Source organism: Crotalus tigris, unplaced genomic scaffold, assembly GCF_016545835.1.
Source record: "Crotalus tigris isolate CLP2741 ecotype Arizona unplaced genomic scaffold, ASM1654583v1 scf7180000017685.4511686, whole genome shotgun sequence".
Classification (NCBI taxonomy): domain Eukaryota; kingdom Metazoa; phylum Chordata; class Lepidosauria; order Squamata; family Viperidae; genus Crotalus; species Crotalus tigris.
Genome location: NW_024096565.1, coordinates 3,564,443 through 3,588,056, shown reverse-complemented (window position 1 = coordinate 3,588,056; position 23,614 = coordinate 3,564,443). Strand labels below are relative to the sequence as shown.

General features: G+C 38.1%; 2 protein-coding genes across 7 annotated transcripts in view; both read right to left on the bottom strand.

Moving 5' to 3' along the window:
- Nucleotides 1–1,443, bottom strand: part of GGACT (gamma-glutamylamine cyclotransferase) — a 35,327-nt gene extending 33,884 nt beyond the window's left edge. For 3 of the 4 annotated variants that reach the window (XR_005556077.1, XM_039337760.1, XM_039337759.1), the window contains exon 1: nt 1,234–1,443. The gene's annotated coding sequence lies outside the window, so the exon portion shown is untranslated. The remainder of the gene's footprint in view (nt 1–1,233) is intronic. The other variant, XM_039337761.1, reaches the window with a different exon arrangement.
- Nucleotides 1,444–10,294: 8,851 nt separating this feature from the next.
- TMTC4 (transmembrane O-mannosyltransferase targeting cadherins 4) overlaps nt 10,295–23,614 on the bottom strand; it is a 51,736-nt gene continuing 38,416 nt past the window's right edge. For all 3 annotated transcript variants that reach the window (XM_039337753.1, XM_039337754.1, XM_039337755.1), the window contains 7 exons: nt 21,295–21,374; nt 19,614–19,721; nt 18,574–18,715; nt 16,360–16,474; nt 15,305–15,417; nt 13,665–13,734; nt 10,295–13,155 (listed from right to left, as the gene is read on the bottom strand). In XM_039337753.1, the coding sequence (XP_039193687.1) occupies nt 12,959–13,155; nt 13,665–13,734; nt 15,305–15,417; nt 16,360–16,474; nt 18,574–18,715; nt 19,614–19,721; nt 21,295–21,374 (825 nt within the window). In that variant the 3' untranslated portion in view covers nt 10,295–12,958. The remainder of the gene's footprint in view (nt 13,156–13,664; nt 13,735–15,304; nt 15,418–16,359; nt 16,475–18,573; nt 18,716–19,613; nt 19,722–21,294; nt 21,375–23,614) is intronic.

Here is a 23,614-nt window from a genome sequence, read left to right as displayed (position 1 = left end):
ATTAGAACCTCACAGCTGAAATTTGGATTATGGTTTTCAACTGTACATATTACAAGGGTGAGGGGCTGCCACAAAGAAGGGGGTCAACTTATTTTCCAAAGCATTGGAAGGCAAGATAAGAAACAATGGATGGAAACGAATCAAGGAGAGAAGCAACCTGGAGTTAAGGAGAAACTTCCTAACAATGAGGACAATTATAACCAATAAAACAGCTTGCCTTCAGAAGTTGTGGGTGCTTCATTACTGGAAGTTTTTAAGAGATTGGCCAGCCATTTGTCTCAAATTGTATAGGCTCTCCTGCCTGAGCAGGGGGTTGGACTAGAAGACCTCCAAGGTCCCTACCAGCTCTAGTCTGATTAGATGGTAAGAAATATTAAATATTCTGGTTTCAACTCTCAAACTATTCAACGGGATGACTTTTCTGTGGTCGCTTTTTGAAAGGCGCATTTCTAACTCAGCCATAACACCTGAGGCCTGAGCGCTTCAACTCAAAAAGAGTCCAGCCTCTGAAGGAGGCTATTTCTCCCAAAAATACCGATAAGAGTCATGAAATCCCTCGTCTATGGAGATTCTCAGTCATCCAGGTGATGGTTGTCCCAAAGGTGCTTTTTCAAGAGGAAACTGGACTTCGTTTTTCTTTGAAGACGCTTCGCTTCTCATCTAAGAAACGTCTTCAAAGAAAAAGGAGAAAGTCCGCTTGCCTCTTGAAAAAGCATCTTTGGGACAACGAAATCCCTTCCTCCCTCTCCCTGGCCCTCGATGGTGGGCAAAGGCCTTTCTGCGACTGCGCACCAGAACAGGTGAACGGTCCAGTCGAACAGGAAGTTTTCGTCGGCACATTCTTACTCTCTTCACCCACTAAAACAGTTAATTTGTATGACTCCGCTCAAGGGGAGAGAGTTAATTCCCTTGAGCCAAAGAGATTTTGGGCTTCGCTTTGCGCCCGAACCGCTCGTAGTCACTGATAACCACGAAAGCTCCTTTCATGGCTCTCCAACCGGGTCTTAAACCACGGTCGACCAATACGATCGCTCGCCTTCCCTCACGTGGTCTTGCGAGGGGCACGCGCCGCTCCGTTTGAAAGCCCGGTCTAACCCAACCTAGCTATTTCTCTCTCTCTAAGCCCCCCCCGAGCCCCGCCACGAATTTCACATGACGCGTCTTAGCCAATCACCTGGCACCAATCTCGGGGTTCTATGACAGCCTGAACTCTTCCACCTTTGAAAGGCTCACCTGCCAGGTTGAACAGCCGTCGACTCCGCCTCAATCGACTTGCCAAGACTGTAAAATCTCCGACCTTCTCACCTCAGTCGTTTCCGGGTTGTGGCCCTTTAAAAGCCGATGATTGGGCGGAGCCACCTGGCGTCACAAAAGGGCTGGGCTAGAAAGGGACTTTCGGTTATGTAGATGAAGGGGAGGGGGTTGTTGCCAGGAAGGTGTGACTTCCCCCCCCCCATTAAAGTTGCAAATGTTTATTCATGTTTCTTTAGGTATATGTGTGATTTTATATACACATATATGGGTACACATGACTATCTCATATATATGATTCTGGGAGACTTACAAACAAAGCAAATATAAAAACAAAAAAGAACATTGCAACAAATAAAAAATGAGAAAAAAAATTGGACAGCATATAAAATAATAAAATAAGTAAAACTTGCAGCCAGGAAACCAAACATCAAAACAATCAGGACTGTAAAGCTGCTGCAGAGGCTCTGTCACATGCCCAGGTCCCAAGGCAAAACTACATTTTCAGGACCCTGTGAAAAGCCAGCAAGATCTGATCTTCAAGGGAATGATGTTGTATAGCAGTGATGGCAACAGTTTGGACTGAGCGTGCCTAAAATTTGGAAATGCCTAATTTGACTCTGCTGGTATATCATCTTGCTCCAAACAAAATAAAATCTTCCCTATCTGCCTGTAAAGTGGGAAAGAAATAGAATAACATAGAACAAAGAAGAATAAAGTAGAATAATAATAATGAAAAATCACTAAAAGCAAAAATCATGTGTCTGCATAATTTCTGGAAGAAAGCAGTGTTAGCCAAAAGCTGTATTAACAGTACGTGAATGACCTAATGCATATTTAGAAACATTGTTTAAAAGTAAAAACTGCCTTCATTGTATTCCCATGAGAAATGGACCTAATGTGTGAGAAACTATCTGAATGTTACACAAAGTAGATTCCATATACAATGTAAGATTCTATCTATGCTTCCTTTGTTCCTGAGAAAAAGAAACCTATAAAGCTTTAGTTTAGACCCACCCCCTTGTTCAGAAATTTGCTGATTGTTAATCGCTTCTGAACCTTTGCACAAAAATAAACCTCTCTGTTTCACCCTTGGAATTCGTAAACGTCTTTTTTAAGTTCTTTTACTTTTTCCACAAGACCCCCATCTAGGCCACCATGAACAGTGGTACTCAATAGCAGTGCCAAGGCTGGGCCTGCAGTAGAGGGCCTGACCTCATGTTTCAGCCATAGGGTCACCGTTGCCACGTAAAATGTCCATCTTCTGATGTTCCTCAAACACACCTTTCTCATGTGGCCTCTACAGCCTCTTTCATTGCTTCTTGTGGTAATTGGAATATGTCTGACCAATGGTTGGCTTGGATCCCCAGAAGTGAGGAACTATGCACTTGTGCTTCTCATTGCAGCCAAACTGGTTAACCATCCTCATTTATGTGTACTGATTTCAAAGCAGGCATTCCCATGATATTAGATTTGGTTCCTCACCAATAAAAACTGCAACTCAAACCAGGGCTGTGCTATAGTTCTGGGACGCAAAACTCCACACAAAACCCAAATAGCAGAGATACAGAAAGTTATAGCCTAGTTCTGAAAGTCACAGAAGTGCACATGACCCTTTCATAACAGCATTAAATAGTTTAAAAGTAACTTAGTTGATAGGGCCAGCAGAAATACAGAAGATAAATTGGGATGAAACTCGTTTCAAGTTTGTGAGAAGTGCTGGGATAATATCCTCCACTTTGCTCTGCACTGCTCTTAACTTCCATGTGACCTCAGTGAAGCATCTAAAAAACTTGACAATGGAGCAGACAACTGGCAGAATCCAGGTCTCTTTCAGACATTTGCATCACAGAACTAGCAGGCTCTTGAAAACACTAGTTCTGTTTGTTAATTGCAGACCTAGCACTGGTTCAAAAAAAAAAAAAAGCTCTACATTCATACGTTATTTAAAAGAAGACCTAGTCTTCTTTCAGACGGGGAACCCTCTGCATATAAAGAACCTGTGTAATGCTAGACTGGTGCTATTCAGAATGCTGGACAGGCATTCACACTGCAGATGCACAGTACAAGCCAGGTTTTGATATCTTTGCAGTCAAAGCAAAAATGTCCACGGAGGACAGTGCCAGGCAACTGAAGCGGTGTATGTGTGTGTATATGCCACATCAGGAGCTCCAAAGAAGCTGGGGAGATCCCAGCCCTGGCAGAATCTTCAACCATATGGTTGATGAAGCTTTTTAGAAAGTGTGTTGGGAGAGGAGAGAAAACTCTTTTTTAAAAACTGGAACAGCTGAATACAATTTTAAGCTGCGTCTACAGGCGGCCACCAAGAAGAAAGGGGTCAAGCTATTCTCCAAAGCACCTGAAGGCAGGACAAGAAGCAATGGATCATGGAAACTAATCAAGGAAAGAATCAATCTAGAACTAAGGAGAAATTTCCTGACAATTAGAACAATTAATCAGTGGAATGACTTGCCTCCAGAAGTTGTGGGTGCTCCAACCCTGGAAATTTTAAAGAAGAGATTGGATAACCATTTGTCTGAAAGGATATGGGGTTTCCTGCCTGAGCAGGGAGTTGGGCTAGAAGACCTCCAAGGTCTCTTCCAACTCTGTCATTCTGTTATACCATGGGCTGGGAATAAGATGAAAGAAGTATAAGGACTTGTCATTTAAAAATGTTAGGAGGGCAACTTCATGCTGCAGCTACAGGGGTGGAATAATGTGTCTTCTAACTATCCAACTTGATGGGATTGCATGAGTTCTATGCCCATAGATTTGTTGGATGTTAGAGAAAAAGAAGGGCAAGGGAGGAGACTGCTGTTGCCAAGACAACCAGTGGATTTCCCCTTATGACTTAGGATGGGTTAAGCAACAAAGTTAGAAAATGCATGAATCCATGTCATTTGTCATGAAAGCTATGTTGCCTGTTGGGGGGAAGGCTATTTGTAATTTTACTCCAAATCTATTTGCTAGCCATTTCTTGGGAAGTAATTCTGTGCCTTTGGATCCAGGAAAGCAAATTCACTTGCTATTGCAAATGCATATTGTTTGAGATTTTAATATCAGCTCATCAGTGAATGAGATATAACAGGGCAACCTCATTGCCAGGGACAGTGGGGACAGCCATTGCCTGAGAATGACAAAGACTGAAGAAGAATCTTTTTTTATGGCCATGCTGGGAAGATCTATTCTCCTTATGTTGCTGCAATTCATACAACCGCTGACACTTCCAGCAGCAACCCTGTTCCTTTCATGAATACATTTAAAAATTGACAATTTAAACTGCATGGGGGTTTCCTATTTGCTTCAAACACATAACAACAAAAGAGTAAGACTCCACCTGAAGAGAAACTCTGCAGACTTGCACGAACTTTTTCAGAAAGTGCCTTGTAGTGCTAACAGCGGATATAGAAATAGGAAACTGGCAAACTAGCTTTAAAAAAGAAAACATTCTGCTATCAAATGTATCTGTAAGAATGCTGTAATCTCACTGAGCTGATAGAAAGCATGTTGGGAGGCTGGTTTAGGTTTTGATTAATACTGACCAAATTCATTGTAACAGCTGCTTTATGAATGGGCTTCTATGTTACAGTGGCCACGGTATGTCTGCTTTCTGTTGTCTTAATACATTCACATGACTGCAATCATTACTTTCACCCTAAAGGAAAGATGCACTCATGGTGAAGAGAGGCTTTGCTGAACAATCTTTGTTAAGTAATTAAATTTCAGGCAAGGGTGTCTGGGAGCTAGCAAAAAAATCCTGCCTGAAATACAGAATGCGGTTGCAAACGGTAGTGACACCACTGAGCTGGAATGCCACTGCTTCTCTGAATAAGGTATTTCTTTTCTTATGAGAAACAGAAGCCATTTGCAGCAATATTCACAGAAGTGTTGAACTTTGCAGTGTGTCTAAATGTACTTGATCCAGGAGCTGGTCTAGTACGGACTAGCACTGGGAAAACTTTAGTTCAGCTATGGAAGCTCTTTAGGGGGTACTGTAAAGCAGGGGTTCTCAACCAGGGGTGCTCGGCGATATTCCAGGGGGTGCAAAAACCTGGCTTTTCAAAATTATAGTGTATATGCATAATTTGTTGCCATTATTTTGAACTTTTGTAAGGAGTGCGAGAATATATCAGAAGCATTCTAGGGGTATAAAAAAGGTTTGGAGCCACTGCTGTAAAGGAAGCTTGTAAACCTGTGCACTTGGAAGCTTGTACACTGTAAGGAAATACAATGTGCATTTTAGGTTTCTGGGTGAAACTACAAGATATAAGTAATCCTCGACTTACAACAGTAATGGAGCCTCCCCACCACAGTTGTAAGCTGTGACAGTCATAAAGCAGGTCACCCATGTGACCTATTTTATTACCTCTTTTTATGGCAATCACTCAGCAAATCACTGTGGTCTTTAAGCAAACCCATTGTTCAGTATGGAATGATTTTGCCAGAAACTGTCAGAACTTCAGAACTGGGTGTTGTAAGTACCTTTTTGGGGAGAGAGTCTGTCGTAAGTTTGAAAGATTGCTAAGTGATGGATCATAAGTCAAAAACCACCTCTATACAGCTAGGAATTAATTATCTAAATCTTGGACAGAAGTCAGTTTCACACTGCGAGAGATGCTGATTTGAAATTTAAGACTTGCTCAGGCACAAACCCAAAATAACATGCTGCACCAATATTGTAATTATTAACATTGAAGGACTTCCATGAAGACATGTAAAACACTACATTTAGAAGCTTCATGCATTTATATTAATAAATTTTTATTACAGTTTAACAAGGGCTCCCTGAATAAACTTATAATGTATCATAGACAAAAAACATTGAACATATCACCAAACTAACTAGATAATTCTGTGCGTTCTAATACATGCAGAAATCCCATTATGTATCCTGTGCAAAATCCATACTTACAAAATTGTTAATATTTACAACAAACAGCTACAATTCTTACAACCAATTTAATATAGTCATATCTTGGTACTCGGCTGCTTCAAAATTCGTAAAATTTGGTACTCGATGCATTTTGAAACTAAAATCTTGTCCCAGTACTTATCTTTCTCCTAGTACTCAATGTGCAAGGTAGAACTTGCTAGCATCGGCTGCCTCAAGACTTGCTACCTCTTCTGGCCAATATAAAGAGTCACGGAGTAGGTCACATGGTTTGCTCAGTACTTATTTTTAGTTCTCGTTGCTCCTCCCAGAATGGATTAATGACAAGTACCAAGATACCATCATATTTACAAATGCCAGTGAATGGAGACTCCCAGCAAACTATATATAGGATTGCAACTTTAGCAAAATTTTACTTAATCCTAAGTACCCGTATATGCCGGCGTACAAGGTGACCCGGCATATAAGACGACCCCCGTCTTTGTCGCCGAGTCGCATTCCTAGAACGTCGTCTTATACGCCGGAAACTACCAGTATTTCCGGCGTATAAGACGACTCGGCGTATAAGACGACCCCTGTCTTTGGCGCCGATTTTAACACTTGCGGAAGTCGCCTTATACGCCAGCATATACGGTATTATGGCATGAAATTTATCAAAAGTGAACCATATAGTACAGGTGGTCCTCAACTTACAACAGTTCATTTAGTGACCATTCAAAATTACAATGGCACTGAAAAAAGTGACTTATGACCGTTTTTCATACTTATGACCATTGCATCATCCCTATGGTCACACGATCAAAATTCAGACACTTGGCAACTGACTCATATTTATGACAGTTGCAATGTCCCCCTTCTGACAAGCAAAGTTAATGGGAAAGCCAGATTCACTTAACCAACAAGTTACTAACTTAACTTCAGTGACTCACTTAACAACTGTGGCAAAAAAGGTTGTAGAATGGGGAAAATTCACTTAACAAATGTCTCACTTAGCAACAGAAATTTTGGGCTCAATTGTTGTCGTAGGTTGAGGACTATCTGTAAAGGGATCCCGATTTGTTATCAGATTAAAGTTCAGAGCAAAAATTTGCAAGCACCTGTAAACCTTGAGCTGCAATCCTCAAAGACATTATAAACAGCAAAGGAATTTATAACTGAAACATCTATTGTTTCATTTTAGAAAAAGACATGATTTATAGCCTGATCCTATGCATCCATCCAGTTGCAAATAAGGCATTGAGTGCCATACTATACAGAATCTAGAAGTCTGAAGGAATGTTTGAAAGAGACTTATTAATTGCATTCTAAATCATCAGGTTAATTTGTTATTTGCCAATCAAAGTAGCTTGACACATGGAGAGTTTTTGTGGAAAAAAAAATATGTAGGAAGAAAATTGATTAAATGTTCCTATCCTCCCTATTGCCTTCCCTCCATCAATCATCACCTTCTAAGGTTTCTTTTAAACATCTAGTGCATAACATGTACTTTGGCTCTAAATCCCACTGAAATTGGCAGGCAGTAATTAAAAAACAAGATGTAAATCTCTCACAAATTTGACACCAGATCAGTAACAAAATGTCCTATGCTGCCACGGACAAGGCCATAAACAAGTAGCCTGTCAGTTTCACACCTGTCCCAGGAAAGGTTAATAAGCACTCACTAATATCTATGTCAAAATAATGTTTTGCACGGGCAAGTAGCCATCTCTAAGAAGATAAGTTGTATAGAAAAACAGGGCTGTCTCTAATGCGTTTGATAGGTGTTGCAACCCCCAACCAAAAAAAGACAGGGCTTCAGCCATGCAGAGACAATCTTAATTTTTTTTGTTAATCCTTTCTGCTGATGTTTCTGTAGACCAAGTAGGAAAGATGTATGTTCCTCATAGGTAACTGCTGGAATTTTTACCACAACTGGAAATTAATACAATCACAAGACTCTTGGGTATTACCAGAAGCAAATAATGACACATGAATATTCCACTGTGGATTTATGTACCCAACACTGTGAACAATTAGTGAATGAATTAGGACAGGGGTCCCCAACCCCTGGTCCGTGGATCAGTACCGGGGCGCGGCATGCCAGCAACTGGGCCACAGAAACAAGCAAAGTCCCATCCGCGGGATGCAGGCAGCACACAAAACCACGCCCTTCCAGTCTGTGGAAAAACCTCTCTCCATGGAAGCGGTTCCTGGCGCTCAAAAGGTTGGGGACCTCTGAATTAGACAAGTTATTTGAATGCCTTTCTTGATATACTAGATTCAGGAAACCTAGAGTTAACCCTAACATATCCCAGAAATCTTATGAGGTGTAATGTACTTTTATAGTGTTTTAAAATGCTATTCAAATAACTCCAAAATAAATTATTAGTTTTAATAATTATATTCAAAAGTAAAATCATTTACATCTCATCTAAAAAACCATATGTACACACGCAAACTAACAAGAACACATTAAAAATGTCACTTTGAGTACTCAATATGTTTGTAGCCACATGCAGTTTACAACTCTATTAGAAAGGAAATTAACTAATGATCCAGCTCCCTGCTGGTTTATTCTTGGTCTGAGTTGTGTCACATGTAAATGCTGACTAACTGAATCATGGTTTGGATTAACCCAATTGCCTCATCTCACACAACACATCAATTGTATCCTATTGTGCTTGTTGAAATTAGCTCCTCCAAAGACCTATAATTTCAACCATGCTGAATTCAAGATTTTTATGTATGTAAATTTTACAAGGAACTTCTGCAAGGATTTACAAGAATTCTATATGATTTGGGGCAGTAATTTAACTAATTGGTAATTTTTAAAAAAACCAAGAAATTATAGTTTTGGTAATATAAACAAAGAGTAAAATATAAAAATTTTCAACCCCATAAATTTAAAATAAACTTCACCTTATAATGTCTTGATTTTCTAATTCAGAACACATAATGCAAAGCAATGATACAGTGATCAGCAATTAGGGTTGTGCAAAATGTCTCAGATTAGAACACATTTAAGGTTGAAGCCTCCCTACATTGTCTTTGAAATATTTGTTCTGAATTTGACATGGGCTGTCAAATAGGAAAGTATTTCAAATTGGGGTCAAATATTTTGAGCTTCAAATGCAACTTGGAAAATTTCTAACAAAGTTGGAAGAGCTTGTGTGAACTCAAAACAACTGCTTCCACCCTGAAAGAAGGAATGTTGAGGCCATTTCTATTCAAACTGGAAATATGTTGTCCAATTCTATCAGTAATATCCAGTTATTATTGATATGATAAATACAGTACTTAATTTGGCTTCAGTTAAAGCAAATAAAGGGTTAGATTTAAGTAGGCAGAAAGAATGAGAAGAAGTTACAGAAGAGAAAGTGACAGTTGGAAACAAGTAAAAGGGAAAGGAGAAAACCAGCATAGAGAAAAGAGAAAACGGATAACTTTCATGACAATTGTTCTATAATGAAGCCTATGGAAGGATTCTCTTGATCTATTGTTTTAAAGAGCATGATCTTATATCCTATATTATTTATTATAAATATTATAGCCAAAGTCAACTTTTAATTGTTCATAATCAAGTGATCCTCTACATATATAATGGTATGTGGGAAAGACCTTGGAAGGAATAGCCAAGAAATGCTGCCTAGAGAATGATCAGATAAGAGACAGCATCGTCCGCAGCTGGATAGTGAGCAGGGAAGACGTTCAGAAGAGACCCTAATTTTTCGGGCTGTAAAAATGGTAGGCGAATGGTGCTTTCAGACTTGCAAGATTCTATTAACGTAGCTTTATAACAGAATAGAATTTGCTCATCTGGTTGCAATTCCTATCTGGTCCAGCTAGTAAAGCTGATAAAATGGGACAGTTTCTGTTCTAATAACCATCTGTGATGGTTACATGGGTTTGCTTAAGACTGCACTACTAGGAAAAGAACCAGTAAGAAATAAAATCTCTCTCTCTCATTTTGCAGTGTGGCTGTAAAATCTTGAAAAGTGTTTCTTTGCCCCTGTCTTCCCATAACAGAATAAATTGTGCTACTTATGATCAAGCAAATTCAGTTTTGCCACAAATTATTATCAAATGCTAGGAGTATTTTAAAATCTAGAAACTTTTATAACTGAAGCCTTGTTGAAATGATGTAGGTCAGGAAAAACTCAATTACCAAATGGATTTTTAGAATCATAAAGCTTTTACAACCGGTGACACTGAATTCTATTATCCAATCAGATATTTTGTCTGACAAGATTGATACCTGCATCATTATTTTTTTAAAAAAAATTAAAACAATAGACTTTTGAACACCAAGAGATCCTTAGTACTTGTACACAAACATATACATTGAAGTGTAATGGGAAAATAATCTGAATAAACACAGTTGTAGCTTAATATATGCAAGTACTACAGAAATGGTTATATCTCTATCTTGAATCTGTTCATTTAATGTTGAATAAACGAGAGAACCCGAACATATTTAAAGTTGAAAAAAATAAAATTACAGTATCATGTTATCTTCAAAATTGACAGCATCAAGCTACATGCTTTGTAAAATATGGAGGTTTCTGTTCCCAGAAAATTGCTCTTATTATTGAATGAGCATGAATCTGATGTTAACAACTATCTGGATATATATATATATATATATATATATATATATATATATATATATATATATATATATAAGCAGGAAGAAAGGCAGCATTTGACTTTGTTTTCAATAATGGAAAATGAAAAATAAATAAGGAGCACACTTACTTTATTCCAGAATCTGTAATGAAATGAATATGGCATGTGGGCTTTCTAGATATTTAAAATATTCTCTATAACCTTTCGTGTGCCAAGAATCAGTTCTGTGGAGGGTGATTTTTCTGCAGACTGGGGGGGGAGGGGGCATGGTTTCATGCGCTGCCTGAATCCTGTGTGTGCGCAGGTGGGACTTCCCTTGCTTGCATGGCCCGGTTCCTGATAGGCTGTGGTCTGGTGCCAATCCATGGACCAGGAATTGGCGACCCTGCTCTATAACTATCTTGTCTGATGGAATATTAATATCTAAAAAAATCCATGATGGCTAAAACAGCACAAGGCTGAATAGAATCTATTTGTTTGAATTTTTTTTTTTAATAAAGTGTGTGGAATCCCTAATACAGAAATCATGACGCTAAAGAATCCTTTAAAACTCCTCTCTCTATAGTGGTCCTACTTTTAGAAGAAGCTGAAACCGGGGACTAAGATCCTAGAATAAAATACATGCATATCATATTTATTTCTTTTTCACTTTCCTGGCTCAGTGCATATCCTTTTCTTTGTCTTCAGCACAGAAAAATACAGACTCCACCAAGAATAAATATGGACATGGAACAACACACTATTTCCTGATCCTTAAGCTACTACACAAAGTTAGATATAATACTAACAGGTGACCTTAGAGTATGTTTTTAGAATCTCTATACTCACCAAGAAGAAATGAAGAATCATCAAGAAATTGTCTGGATTTAAGCTGTTCATAGGACCACAAAAACAGATACTAATATATCAAATCCAGAGTAAAAAGCCCCTTTGTCTGAAGTTGTAATGATCATTACCCAGTTTAAGTGTTTAAATACTTTATGCAACCTTCCAGACACCCTCAATTTTCCAACTTCAAAATAGCAAGCCCTTCTTTATACCCTAGTGAAACACTGACTTTAACTTAGCAAATACTTGAACCTAGGAGCAGTATGAATTCAAAGACTTCTTGCAGTGGAAAAATCTCGACCTGCTGTATCTCATGTTCAGCAGGTGTATTTACAACTCATGGACAGCAATTAAAGCCTGGCCAGATAAAAGCAACTTCACCTTGCATGTAATTGAAGCAAATAATCTCTTCATAAAAGTACAAATCAATCTCACTGCTCAAAGTGTTGTTCTTATCACAAGGTAATATTTCATACAGATAGTCTTTGACTTACAACTGTCTGTTTAATGACAGCGTAAAGTTATGACAGCCTCAAAAAAACTTCCTTACAATCTCCCCTCCCCCCAGTTACAACCATCCTGCCACCTCTGTAGTCATGTGATTGTAATCTGGGCTCTTGGGAACTGGTTCGCATCGATGATAGTTACATCATCTTGCGATCACCTAATAACAATTTGCAACTTCCCAGCAGGCTTCCCACAAGCCAAGTCAATTGGGGGAGCCAGGTTTGCTTAACAACTGTGTAATTTGCTTAGTGTCCATGGTAAAATGGTTGGAAACAGGGATCCAGTCACACAATGTCTCACTTAATAACTGCATCTCTTTTGGAACTAAAATTACAGTCCCAATTGTGGTTGTAAGTCAAGGACTATACCAGTACTGCACTGGAATTCCTATTGAAAGTGAACAGTTACCACCCACAAATGAAGGCAAATATACGTGTCCTAGTATAATAATGCAAAATCGAATTTGAGTTGGTCACCGGAAGCAGAGATTTACTCTTCCGAGCTCTTGGACTCATGCTGGAGCCCATCTTCAGTTACCATCCATTTCCATTTCTGAACTGAACAGTTTTCCGTTCACATGCTCTGCTGAAGAATATCTCCAACTCTTTATTTTAACGTGGATTCTACCAGTGCAAATGACTGGATATCTGTATAAATATTCATCCGATTTCATCACTGGTTCAAAAAAAAAAAAAAACTGAAAAGGAGAAGCAAGCCCTTTTAATTCTCTAAATAAAATGTTCTAAACTAGGGTCTTTTTTCCCCTTTGAAATTCTAACACTAAATTTCAAGAAACATCTCAATGTCCCATGTTGTTGTGTTCTGTAGTCCTGGGTGACAACACCTCTCGCTGGTGATCAGTAGCCACATTACCCATCAGTGTATGCAATCTGCATTCAAAGCCCGAGAAGAAACCTCACACATCATCCTTTTTTTTTTTTGCAGTTGGTCCAGTTTCTTTTTTAAAAGACTATAGTTTTCCCTGGTCCCAGCTGCTGTGGGGTCAAGCTTCAGAGAGACTTCATAGTGTTTCTTGGCTAAGTCAAAATTTCCCCAGCGATGGTACAGTACAGCTGAAACAGCAAAAGGGATTTTTTGTTAGCAGCGTTGTTGACGAATAGACAGTCTTGCCAATTATTTAGAAAACATTAAAACATTTGGTTGGCTGTCGGCACAGTGGCAGCCTGCTCTGTAGCCAGCTGGAGCAGACATGTTTGGAGCTACACAGGCCAAGGAATGACAAGAGTAGATTGTACTAGAGCCATAAATGGCTATTTTTATCAGGAGGGCTTATTGTGATTTGCAAGCACAGCTCAATTTGCCACCACTGACATACACCACCTCTGGGTTGCAGCAGGCAGCCTGCCTGGTTGGTCTGTCATACAATGTGATCGGCTTGATACTATTGGAAACCTGTTTTAAGAACTCCAGTATCTTTTGGCAATTTGCTTAGCAAGCAGGCAGATGAGAAATCTAGCTAGCAGAAGAATGCCTGCAAGACACTGAATGTGGAAAAAAAATTCAACCAGTGTCTGAATTTTTTAAAAAAAGTTTGCACCAGGGGAGCTATAAAATGTCTTACCCAAATTGCCATGGTAACTGGCAGCCGTTGGATTGGCTTTAATTGCCTTGTGGAACAAAGCTTCAGATTCCTGAATAATTCAGAAAAAGAGATCAACAGGACAAGCTATTTTTGTAGTGCCTACAATGTCAAGTGCAACCAAACACTCCCAATTACCTCATGCTCTATGGTCAATTAATGTGATTATGTCACCCTATTTTTTTCACTTGCATTCACACTTCCATTTCTCTCTAATGGAGATACGGACAATATAATTCACAGGCCAATCCAGCTGTTGGTTGGTAGTTGCTGTCAATTAGACTGTAATTACTTCAGTGTTGATAAGAACACAAAAACACTTGTGGGCTGCATTAGAAACCAAAGGTTCATACAAATCACTTCTTAAAACCAACACATTCAAATAAATTTAGTCTCAAGAAAATTGATGGTATTCTAAAGTTATCAGATCTAGGCTACAAAAATCCAGACCACCTCTAAATTGCAGAAAACAGGTATCAAATCCTGCCTTTTGCTGCTCTCTAGAGATCATCTGAATTTTTGGATTTAATTACTTCTAAGACATTACAGTATTTCTATTTGAGGTGTATTTGCATACTTCATTGATAAACTGTAACAGTATTTTTACAGGAAAATCTCTCTCACACAGACAGATACACAAACAGAGAGAAAGAGAGAGAGTCAACAATTCTAACTTAAAAAGGATTTATAGCTTGGCAAAATAGTTTTCATTATTTCTCTAACAAACTTTTGTTTCATATCTGTTCATAAAATTCTTCTTAATTTTCCATTTTCCCCGGTGGCTGCAAATAACCTGCCTTAGTCTAAACAATTAAAAGCAGTGAGCGTTTTCATGATTCATTTTTCAAAATGATTTCTGTAAAGCTTACAGATCCTTCATGGATGACATCCTTAAGGCTTTAAAGACTATATTTAAGCCAATTTCCTTTTGTTAAAAGAAAGTTATTGTTTAATAGGTAAGATCAAGAAAACTGTAACTGCATGCAACTTACATTGTTTTAAATGTTTTTATCATAATTAAAATAGGAACAAAAACCTATTCTGTACTTCAAACTATTTTTGAACTTGATGCTATTTTTATTACAATAAGCTATCTAAAAGTATCATCAAGTTCAAAAATTTGCTGAACAAAATAGTTTTTTTCTATATTTATGGTTTGAGCTTTTTGCATACAATAATTAATCGTAATAACTGAGACATATTTGTATCTGGATTTTGGATTGTTCTGGAAGAGACTCCTGCTTGTATATTTCTATCTACCCCTTAATCCAAAAAACCCCCCCCAGTGCTTCAGTTTAGTCAGGTCAAAAAAATAAATAAATGAAATTGCCTGGTAACAGCTGTTTAGGAAATGTCATCCCACAACCTGGCAAGGCAATTTGGACAGGACTCACAATTTCTCTTAAGATTTCTTTCCCCTGTAATTTTGAAAAAACAAAAACAAAAAAACAACCCAAGTCTGCATAAAAATACATACTTTGTGTGTTGGTTTCCAAATTAAATCCACTGCCAATTTTTTCACTGAGTCACATTTATGAGGACATACCTAATCTCCGAATCATTGAGAAATAAGATTTGTAGGAGTTATCTATCTACAAATTGTGGTTAGAAAAATGCTTTACCTTATATTTCTGTGATTTCCCCAGTACATTTGCCAGTGAAAACATAAGAGAATGATCATTTGGTATTAACTCCAAAGCTTCCCTTCCAACAGTTTCTGCTTGTGCCAAGTTCCCTAGGAACAAATTAAAGGAGAGAGAGCGAGATGGAACAAGGGTGAATAGCTGTTTTTAATCAAAATAAGATGCTTAGCTATTTTCCTTAAAGAAAACAAGAACAGATCAAATAATAAAAAATGAATTGCAAGTGAAGAGCAGGGCATTAAAATTTGCACAGTATTTTTTCTAGAGGGAAAGTATGAAATAAATGTTTGGCTACTATGCATTTAAAACATGTTCATGATCAGAATGTGAATATAACCAGATTAAGAAATATTCATATCAAATACAGAAATAAACTGAAGAATACCAACATGAAATAAAAGGTTTTGTGAGTTTTCTGAAGGCTGTTGGAGAAAAAGAACAGAGGGAACCACTAGTAGAATGAAAGATTTTCTAGTTGATTAGTAAACTGACAGGTACTAGGATGATCCTTTCTTTTTTTTTTTTGAATTTTTTTAAAGCTAATCAAATTAGGACTCTTAATCAATTAATTTGATACAAAGATCCAATCCATTGTGAGATAAAACTGACATAATACATTGTGAGTCTTTTTAAAAGATGGTTGCCTGAAACCTCTACATCTGTTATGATTTCAAATACTAGAATGTAATAATAAATTTATTTCTTGCTTAATTCTGAGATTTCCCCCCCCCACCAAATACTGAATCATTATTTACAAAAGTATTTTGGAACACCATGAACCAAGACATTGATACAAATGGAAAACCGATTTCTAAAGACACACTTTTGGCACGTTCAACATTTTGCAATGGCAAGCTTATGTATAGTTTGTGAGAGATGCCGTTTTATAGCAGCTGTAAAATCTTGGGTTGGTGACATTCTAATTTCTATTTTAGAACTAGAGCCCCACTTCATGTAGCAGAAAAAATGGGCTGGAGATCTAAACAAGATTCAGAAAAAAAAAATACTCTGGGGGAAAAAAAACATATTTGTACCTGTATTGTCGAGCAATATAATCATATTGTTCCAAGCCAAACTATGTTGTGGTTTCAGCACTGTGGCGTTTCTCCAGGCATTCAGTGCATCTATGTGGCGATTTAGATCAGCATACTGAAAGTAACACAATTGGCCATGAGATAACAAGTTAAGAAAAGTAGCTCTTGTACAGGTGCCACTGTAGGAGAGTCGCTGCATACCAACTACATCTGCAATGTGAATAGTTATAATTCCAGGACAGTGTTTTATAAAGGTCAAATGTGAGAAAAATAATTTTACACTAAGAACTGCACATAATTGTGTACAGGGTAGAGGTTTTCTGAACATTTCCCCCATCGTCTACAGACCTTCTGCTTACAAAAAGCCTGTATGCCTTGGTGCTGTGTTCTGCTTTCGATTTGACCATTAAGAGGGGCTTCAGAGCACACAGGATCTCACACAGCCCCCATATGCAATTCTTTTAAGAAGCTGCATCTTTTTCCAGGGTCGTGCCCACATTGCGGGTCAGTGCTTCTGCATCCTCCAAAAGCATGGAGAATGTCCCAAAGTATCCCTCATGCTTAAATCAGAAGGGCTGTATTGCCGTAACATTCAAACAGCCCAACATTCTGTGCTTCTTTTATTTTAGAAGGAAGATTGGTGTTTATTGATTGAAGAAACTGACTTTTCCAACCGATATAAGTTTCTTTATTCTATCTCTCTTACATGTTGGGAGTACAAAGCAAACAAGCAAGCAAAACAATCAAACAAAACCACAAAGAAAAACCACCAGAATAAGAGTAACAGCCAGGCAAAATTTGCCTATTATTTACATTTATCTAGTTACTGTCTGGAATATCAAGGTTGGTTTGGAAATAGGAGACAGATAATCTGTTCATAGATTATTTTGCACGATAGTAAAATATTAAGAAATAAAATTACTCTTCCCCCCCCAATTTGGTGAGAGTTAATAGGAAAGGGAGAATTGACCCCTCCCCCCCAAAGACTGCCAAGTACAGTTGGGAGAAAATTAGCAGTGGTATCTGTGTATCTGCTAATTTATTATTAATTTTGTTAAAGAGCATTTATCCCTACTATTGTTCAATTAATAGGCCTTTTCTCCATTTCTCTCTAAACTTTTAGATTGTTCAATCACAGGTAGTCTTTGATGTACGACCACAATTGAGTCCAAAATTTCTGTTGTCAAGTGAGACATTTGTTACGTGGGTTTTGCCCCATTTTACAACTTTCTTGCCACAGTTGTTAAGTGAACCCCTGCAGCTGATAAGTTAATAACCTGGTTGTTAAGTGAATCTGGCTTCCCCATTTACTTGGCTTGTCAGAAGGTCACAAAAGCTGATCACGTGACTCCAGGATACTGCAACCATCATAAATAGGAACCAGTTGCCAAGCATCTGAATTTTAATTATGGGACCAAGGGGATGCTGCAAATGTTGTAACTGTGAAAAATGGTCATAAGTCTATGTTTTTCAATGTTGTTGTAACTTTGAACGGTCACTAAATGAACTGTTGTAAGTCGAGGACTACCTGTACTATAGTAATTATATAGGACAGCAGCCCCCAATCCTTTGGGTACCAGGGACTGGTTTTGTGGAGAGAGGTTTTTCTGTGGACCAGAATGGGCATGGTTTCACATCCCGCAGATGGGGCTTCGCTTGTTTGCACGGATCGGTTTCTGGCATGCCACTGACTGGTGCTGGTCTATTTACCAGGGGTTGGGTACCCCTGAAATAGGAATAGTGTGCTGCTAATTTTCACCACTTTATTATATAGTTTTACACATTGTATATTCTTGTATATATAGTACAAGAAACATTTAGTTCCTCCATAAGAGCATTTCTGGGAAACCAGAAGTTACAAAGTGAGGTTTGGTTTACATTCATTCTGATGCAATCCTAATTTATAATTCACTTCTATTAAAAGTAAGACTGCAACTTCATTGTGTGGAAGACCCTAAAGAATCTTCCTAAACAAATCCAAAGTCCAAGAAGATACTCTCTAATAAGCAACTGATCAACATTCAAAACTCACCGCATCTTACGTATCTAGGACAGAGTTTCTTGACCTTGGCAACTTTAAGGTGTGTGGACTTCAACTCCCAGGTGTTGCTTACTGGGGAATTCTGGGAGTTGACGACCAGACAACTTAAAGTTGCTAAGGTTGAGAAAGGCTGATCTAGGATCATTAGCAGAAAGATAAATAAGTACACTTACTAAGCGTCCTAGATTATAGTAACAATCTGGGTATTTTTTCCTGTGTCTAATTGCAGTCCAGTAGCTTTTCTCTGCTTCTTCATACCTTCTTAAGCTATTCTGCACTATCCCTAAATTCATCCATGCTGCTGCAAAATCAGGCCTAGGCAAAGAGAGTTGTGAACATTTTAGCATATTAAGTACATGACAGCTTTGATGTCCCTTACTTATTTATAAAATTAAAAATGCAATCTGAATTTAAAACTGTAAAGCAATTTAAGGTTTTTTAAAAAACAAACAATAATGTAATAACATAGTACATTAAGGACAAGGGGGAGGGGAGAATAATTTAAATACAAAAAATAGAGATAATGCACTTAAAGCCAGGCTGAATAGATTTTCCCTACAACTAAAGAGAAGGGAAACATGTTCTATAATCCAGAAACTACTCTCATTTGTTCTCATTGCTTCTCGGACTTTTGATTAAGATTAAGTGCAGAAAATACTTGTTCTATGTTTGAATTACCCTAACTTCTCTTGTTGGTGGAATCTAAAGAAGGGCATTTGAATAAGGAAGGGATTGTCCTTCAGGTATCTTCAGTCTAACTCCTACTTATGCCAAAGAAGCAAACTATTGGCCAATGGCACTGGTCCCCAAAGTATACGACAAGAAATAATATAACTCCATTTTGTAGTAGCTGCACTATTTGCACACCCTTTAAGACCAAATTTATTCTAGAGGCAGGCAAAGTACTTCATTCCAAGCAAGAAAAGTTTTGAGAAATTCTGGAAACTTTTCTTATCTTGACCATACTTTTTGGGTCTAGGCCACAGCATAACAATTTATGAAAAACAGCCTGAAAAAGACAGCTTTGTGTAATCTGGAGGAAGAATGTTCTAGAGGTTCCTCTAATGAAACACTTTACACATAACTGCATCACAGAGTATATTTCAGAAAATTAACTAAGAAAAGATCCAGATAATTCCACAATATTTGCTTTCATTCGTAATACAACAATATGTTGATGACCCACAGCTAGATTTTGATGTTTAAAACATACTGTATTTGAACAGCTAGTGAGAGAAGTTCTTCAGCTTCATGAAGTTCATTTTTTTCTTTCAAGATATTTCCCAAGTTGTTCATGGCGTGAACGTATTTAGGATTCAATCTGGGGTTGAAAAGACAAAAACAAATAAAATAATTACTTAGTCAAAGGAGCCAGCTCTCCTAATTTTATTTGTCTACACAGCCACAATTCTTCTCTTCCACTTGTCATTTTTATATCAATTGAAGATGTCGTCACTCTCAAGCATGTATTAAATTGCCCTCAACTTCTGACTACTGAACACCCGCACCCCAAATCAAAACGAAACAAGATAGAGAGAAAGGAAAAGCCACCCAAATAAACTTCAAAAGCAACGGTTTCTGTTTACATGCATTTTTGTATAGCCTGGCTTTGATCTCAGCAATGCTTTATTGCTCGCTAATGGTTGTATAGGTAGTCCCCGACTTACAACCATTCGTTTAGCAGCCTTTAAGGTTACAAACTGGTCATTGTACTTATGACCATCTCAGCATCTCCATGATCACGTGATCAAAATTTAAGAGCTTGACAATCATTGATGATGGTTGTTGAGTCCCATTTGCAACCTTCCCTACTAGCTTCAATGGAGGGAAGCCTGATTCGCTTAACAACTGCAACAATTCACCTAACATCCGTGATAAAGAAGGTTGTAAAATCAGACCTGACTGATTTAGCAGGTACCTTGCTTAGCGACAGAAATTCTGGCCCCAATTGTGGCCGTACGTCAAGGACTACCTGTCCTAAGGACAATAACAGAAAGCATAGCTTTGCCGTTAATTAAAGTCTGGAACTAAACATCCTCATTATTTGAGGATGAGTAATAAAATGTGGTGTTAATGTCCAAATCTGTCTTCAAATTTTACAGATATGTAACTTTATCTAGTTAATACAGTTGATGTTTATAAAGTATTTTTCCTGGGCCACATCACCAATATTTTTAAATCACTGGGTTAGTTTCCAAATTCTGCTAAGCCCCTTTTATTTTATTAAACTTGATTTACCTTAGTGCACTATAAAATCCCAGCCACTGTAACATGGTATATTGTTTAACCTTAAGTACGTACTAAACCAGAACAGTTCATTCAAGAACATATAGTTAAAACAAACATGGCTTAGAACAGTGATGGCGAACCTTTTAGAGACCGAGTGCCCAAACTGCAACCCAAAACCCACTTATGCATCGTCGGGTGCTGGGTGGATGTGGCCCATTGGGTGGGCATGGCTGCAGTGGTAACAGCAGACTGGGTGGGACTAAAAAGTTCAGTCAATCAATTCCAACTTTGCAAGATCTTTTTTTTTCCCCGCGAGAAGTTGAAATTGACTGATTGATTGAACCTTTTTTTTTTGTACATGGCGGCAGAGGCCTAAAGCGAAAAGGTTTTATAAAACCCAGCTGAAGGCCTAGGACTGGGGTGATGGCGTGCATGCCCACAGAGAGGGCTCTGTGTGCCACATGGCACCCGTGCCATAGGTTCGCCACCACTGGCTTAGAACGTATTTCCTTAAATTAATGTTTTATTCTGTATTCTGTACAATATTCTGTTATCACTGCTGACGATCTTTCTGAATGGTCAGGTTCTTACCCTATATCTGCTTTCTGCTTTTTTTAACCAAACCAACATTTTTTTTTAAAAAAAGCACTCCAAATCATCCATACCTTACAGCCTCTCTGTAGTAGCTGATTGCAGCACTTTGATTGCCATTATCAGCTAAGTTTTTGCCAACATTATAATGGACCTGAAAGTAAAGGTCAGAACTATATCATTCTAGCCAGTGACATTATTTCAATGCATATGACTTTTGGTTAACAGAAATTTGATTTGGACAATTATAACAATTTTAATAAATGTGTATTTTTTATTCTTGTATTTTAACATGATACTTGGTATGCCTATCCAAAAAAACCAGATTATTATGCAAGAGGCGGATGTAATTATCCATGATAAAACAACAGCTAGGAGAAAAAAAAGCAATAGAGTATTGAAAGAGCTCTTAGCTTTAAGTGTAGAGCAGTGGTTCTCAACCTGTGGGTCGGGACCCCATTTGGGGTCGAATGACCATTTCACGGGGGTCGCCAAACAACACAGTCCGGCATTTTTTCCCCCTTTTCCTTAGCTGTGCTACTCCCTTTTATTCTATTGGCTTTTGAAAGCCAATAGAATAGACTCTCTTGAATAGAGTCTAATTCTATTGGCTTTCAAAAGCCAATAGGAATTGCCCAGGCTGTCTCTGCCCTGCTGAGCCCACCAAAAGTCCCATTCTGTAAACGGTGCTGCAAGTTGTCTGCAGCGAAGGCGAGCTGTCTGGAAGTTTCCACCCCTCCCTGCTGAGCAACTACTAAAAATGTAAGTAAAAGAGGGCCAGGGGTGGGAGGCTGGCGGGTGCCTTACCTCCCTTGGGCTGGGCCAGCTGGTGGCCCAGCCGGTGGTCGGCCTGCGCCATCTCTGCCGCTTGCCAGCTACGCCTCGGCCGGCGCAGGGGGTGGCACCACGCATGTGCAGCTCTCCCGGCAGGGAAAGTCCTTGGCTTACGACCGATTGGGTAGTCCTCGACTTACGACCAGTTGGGTAGTCCTCAACTTACGACCGGTTGGTGGTCGCGGCATTAAAAAGGTTGAGAACCACTGGTGTAGAAGCTCTGGTCACCAGCCATATATCAGGAACACTTAATAAGACCCAGAGCTTATTTTCACCCACCACCACTTTCAATGACCATATCCTTATCAAAACCTTCATGAACATCTGGTGGACAACTCCAGGAGAAATGCTACAACTGTATGCATCCTAGTTTCCAAGCTAGTTAAGGTGCTGCAGCGTTCTAGCTTGTTTGAAAGCTCAAAGGTATTTTTCTATCAGATATCCATGCTGCAATTTGTTGGAGAATGAAAAAAAATTCTCAATGGTTAATTGGTTTGGGTATGGAAACTTTTCTTTTATAATGGAAATGCTATTCAGAAAGTGACTATTAAGATTGCGTTTTAATTACACATCTAAGTCAAGTAATTCCCAAATGAAAATCAAACTGATGCCGATACTGACAATTGGCTGGAATGCTTATGTCAGATTTAAATTTACTATATTTTCAATTTGCTCTATAATTGTACTTTTTCATGTAGTCAATCTCAAATAAATATTATGGTTTCAAAATTAAATCTAAGAATTACAACCTTGTAATTAAGAAAACAAAATCAGGAGCTACGTATTTAAGTTTTGTGATTAGAATGGTTTGCTTTCTGCAACAAAAGACTAAGTTCAGCTGTGTGTTAGAATATGATTATACAGTCTATATATTTTCACATTTTGTCTTGGTGGGAACTGTACTCCAAATTAAAATGAAAATGGGTCCCCTGTTTCATGAAATATTAAAACATAATGCCAGATACTATAAAAATGTATTGTAATTACTTCTATATGCCCATATCTCTACAGAACACTAAGGGGAAAATCTATTGTTGGATGTGACAATCTAAGTTCTTTATAGAACTGACTTTTTTCCTATTTTGAATTGATTTACAATATTACATTTTGTTCATATTGAAACTTATATTCCAGATTCTCTCATTAACCTGCCTTTTGACATATTCTAGAGGAAAACTTAAGATAGAAAAGTAAAAGTTCCATTGCTCACATTTTAGACATAAGCAACTGTAATGAGAGGAGGATGAAGATCATATAACATTTGTGCCCAGTGAATACAATATATTATTAACAGCTTTATTAACAACATCCAGTTGTACTTAATAATGCAGAAAATCAGGGATTAATCCAATTTTTGAAGAAGCACCTCTGCACAAATAACACAAATTCTGAATTATTTGCTACCATTTTGTGCTCCTAAGTAAATAAATAAACCATTTCACTCCTAAAGATATTAGTTTAGGAATTGTTAAGCTTAGAAATAAAACAGCATAATTTATTCACAGATCCTTCCAATGAATAGAACATTCAGATCGAAAAATGTATAAAACAGCATTTGAA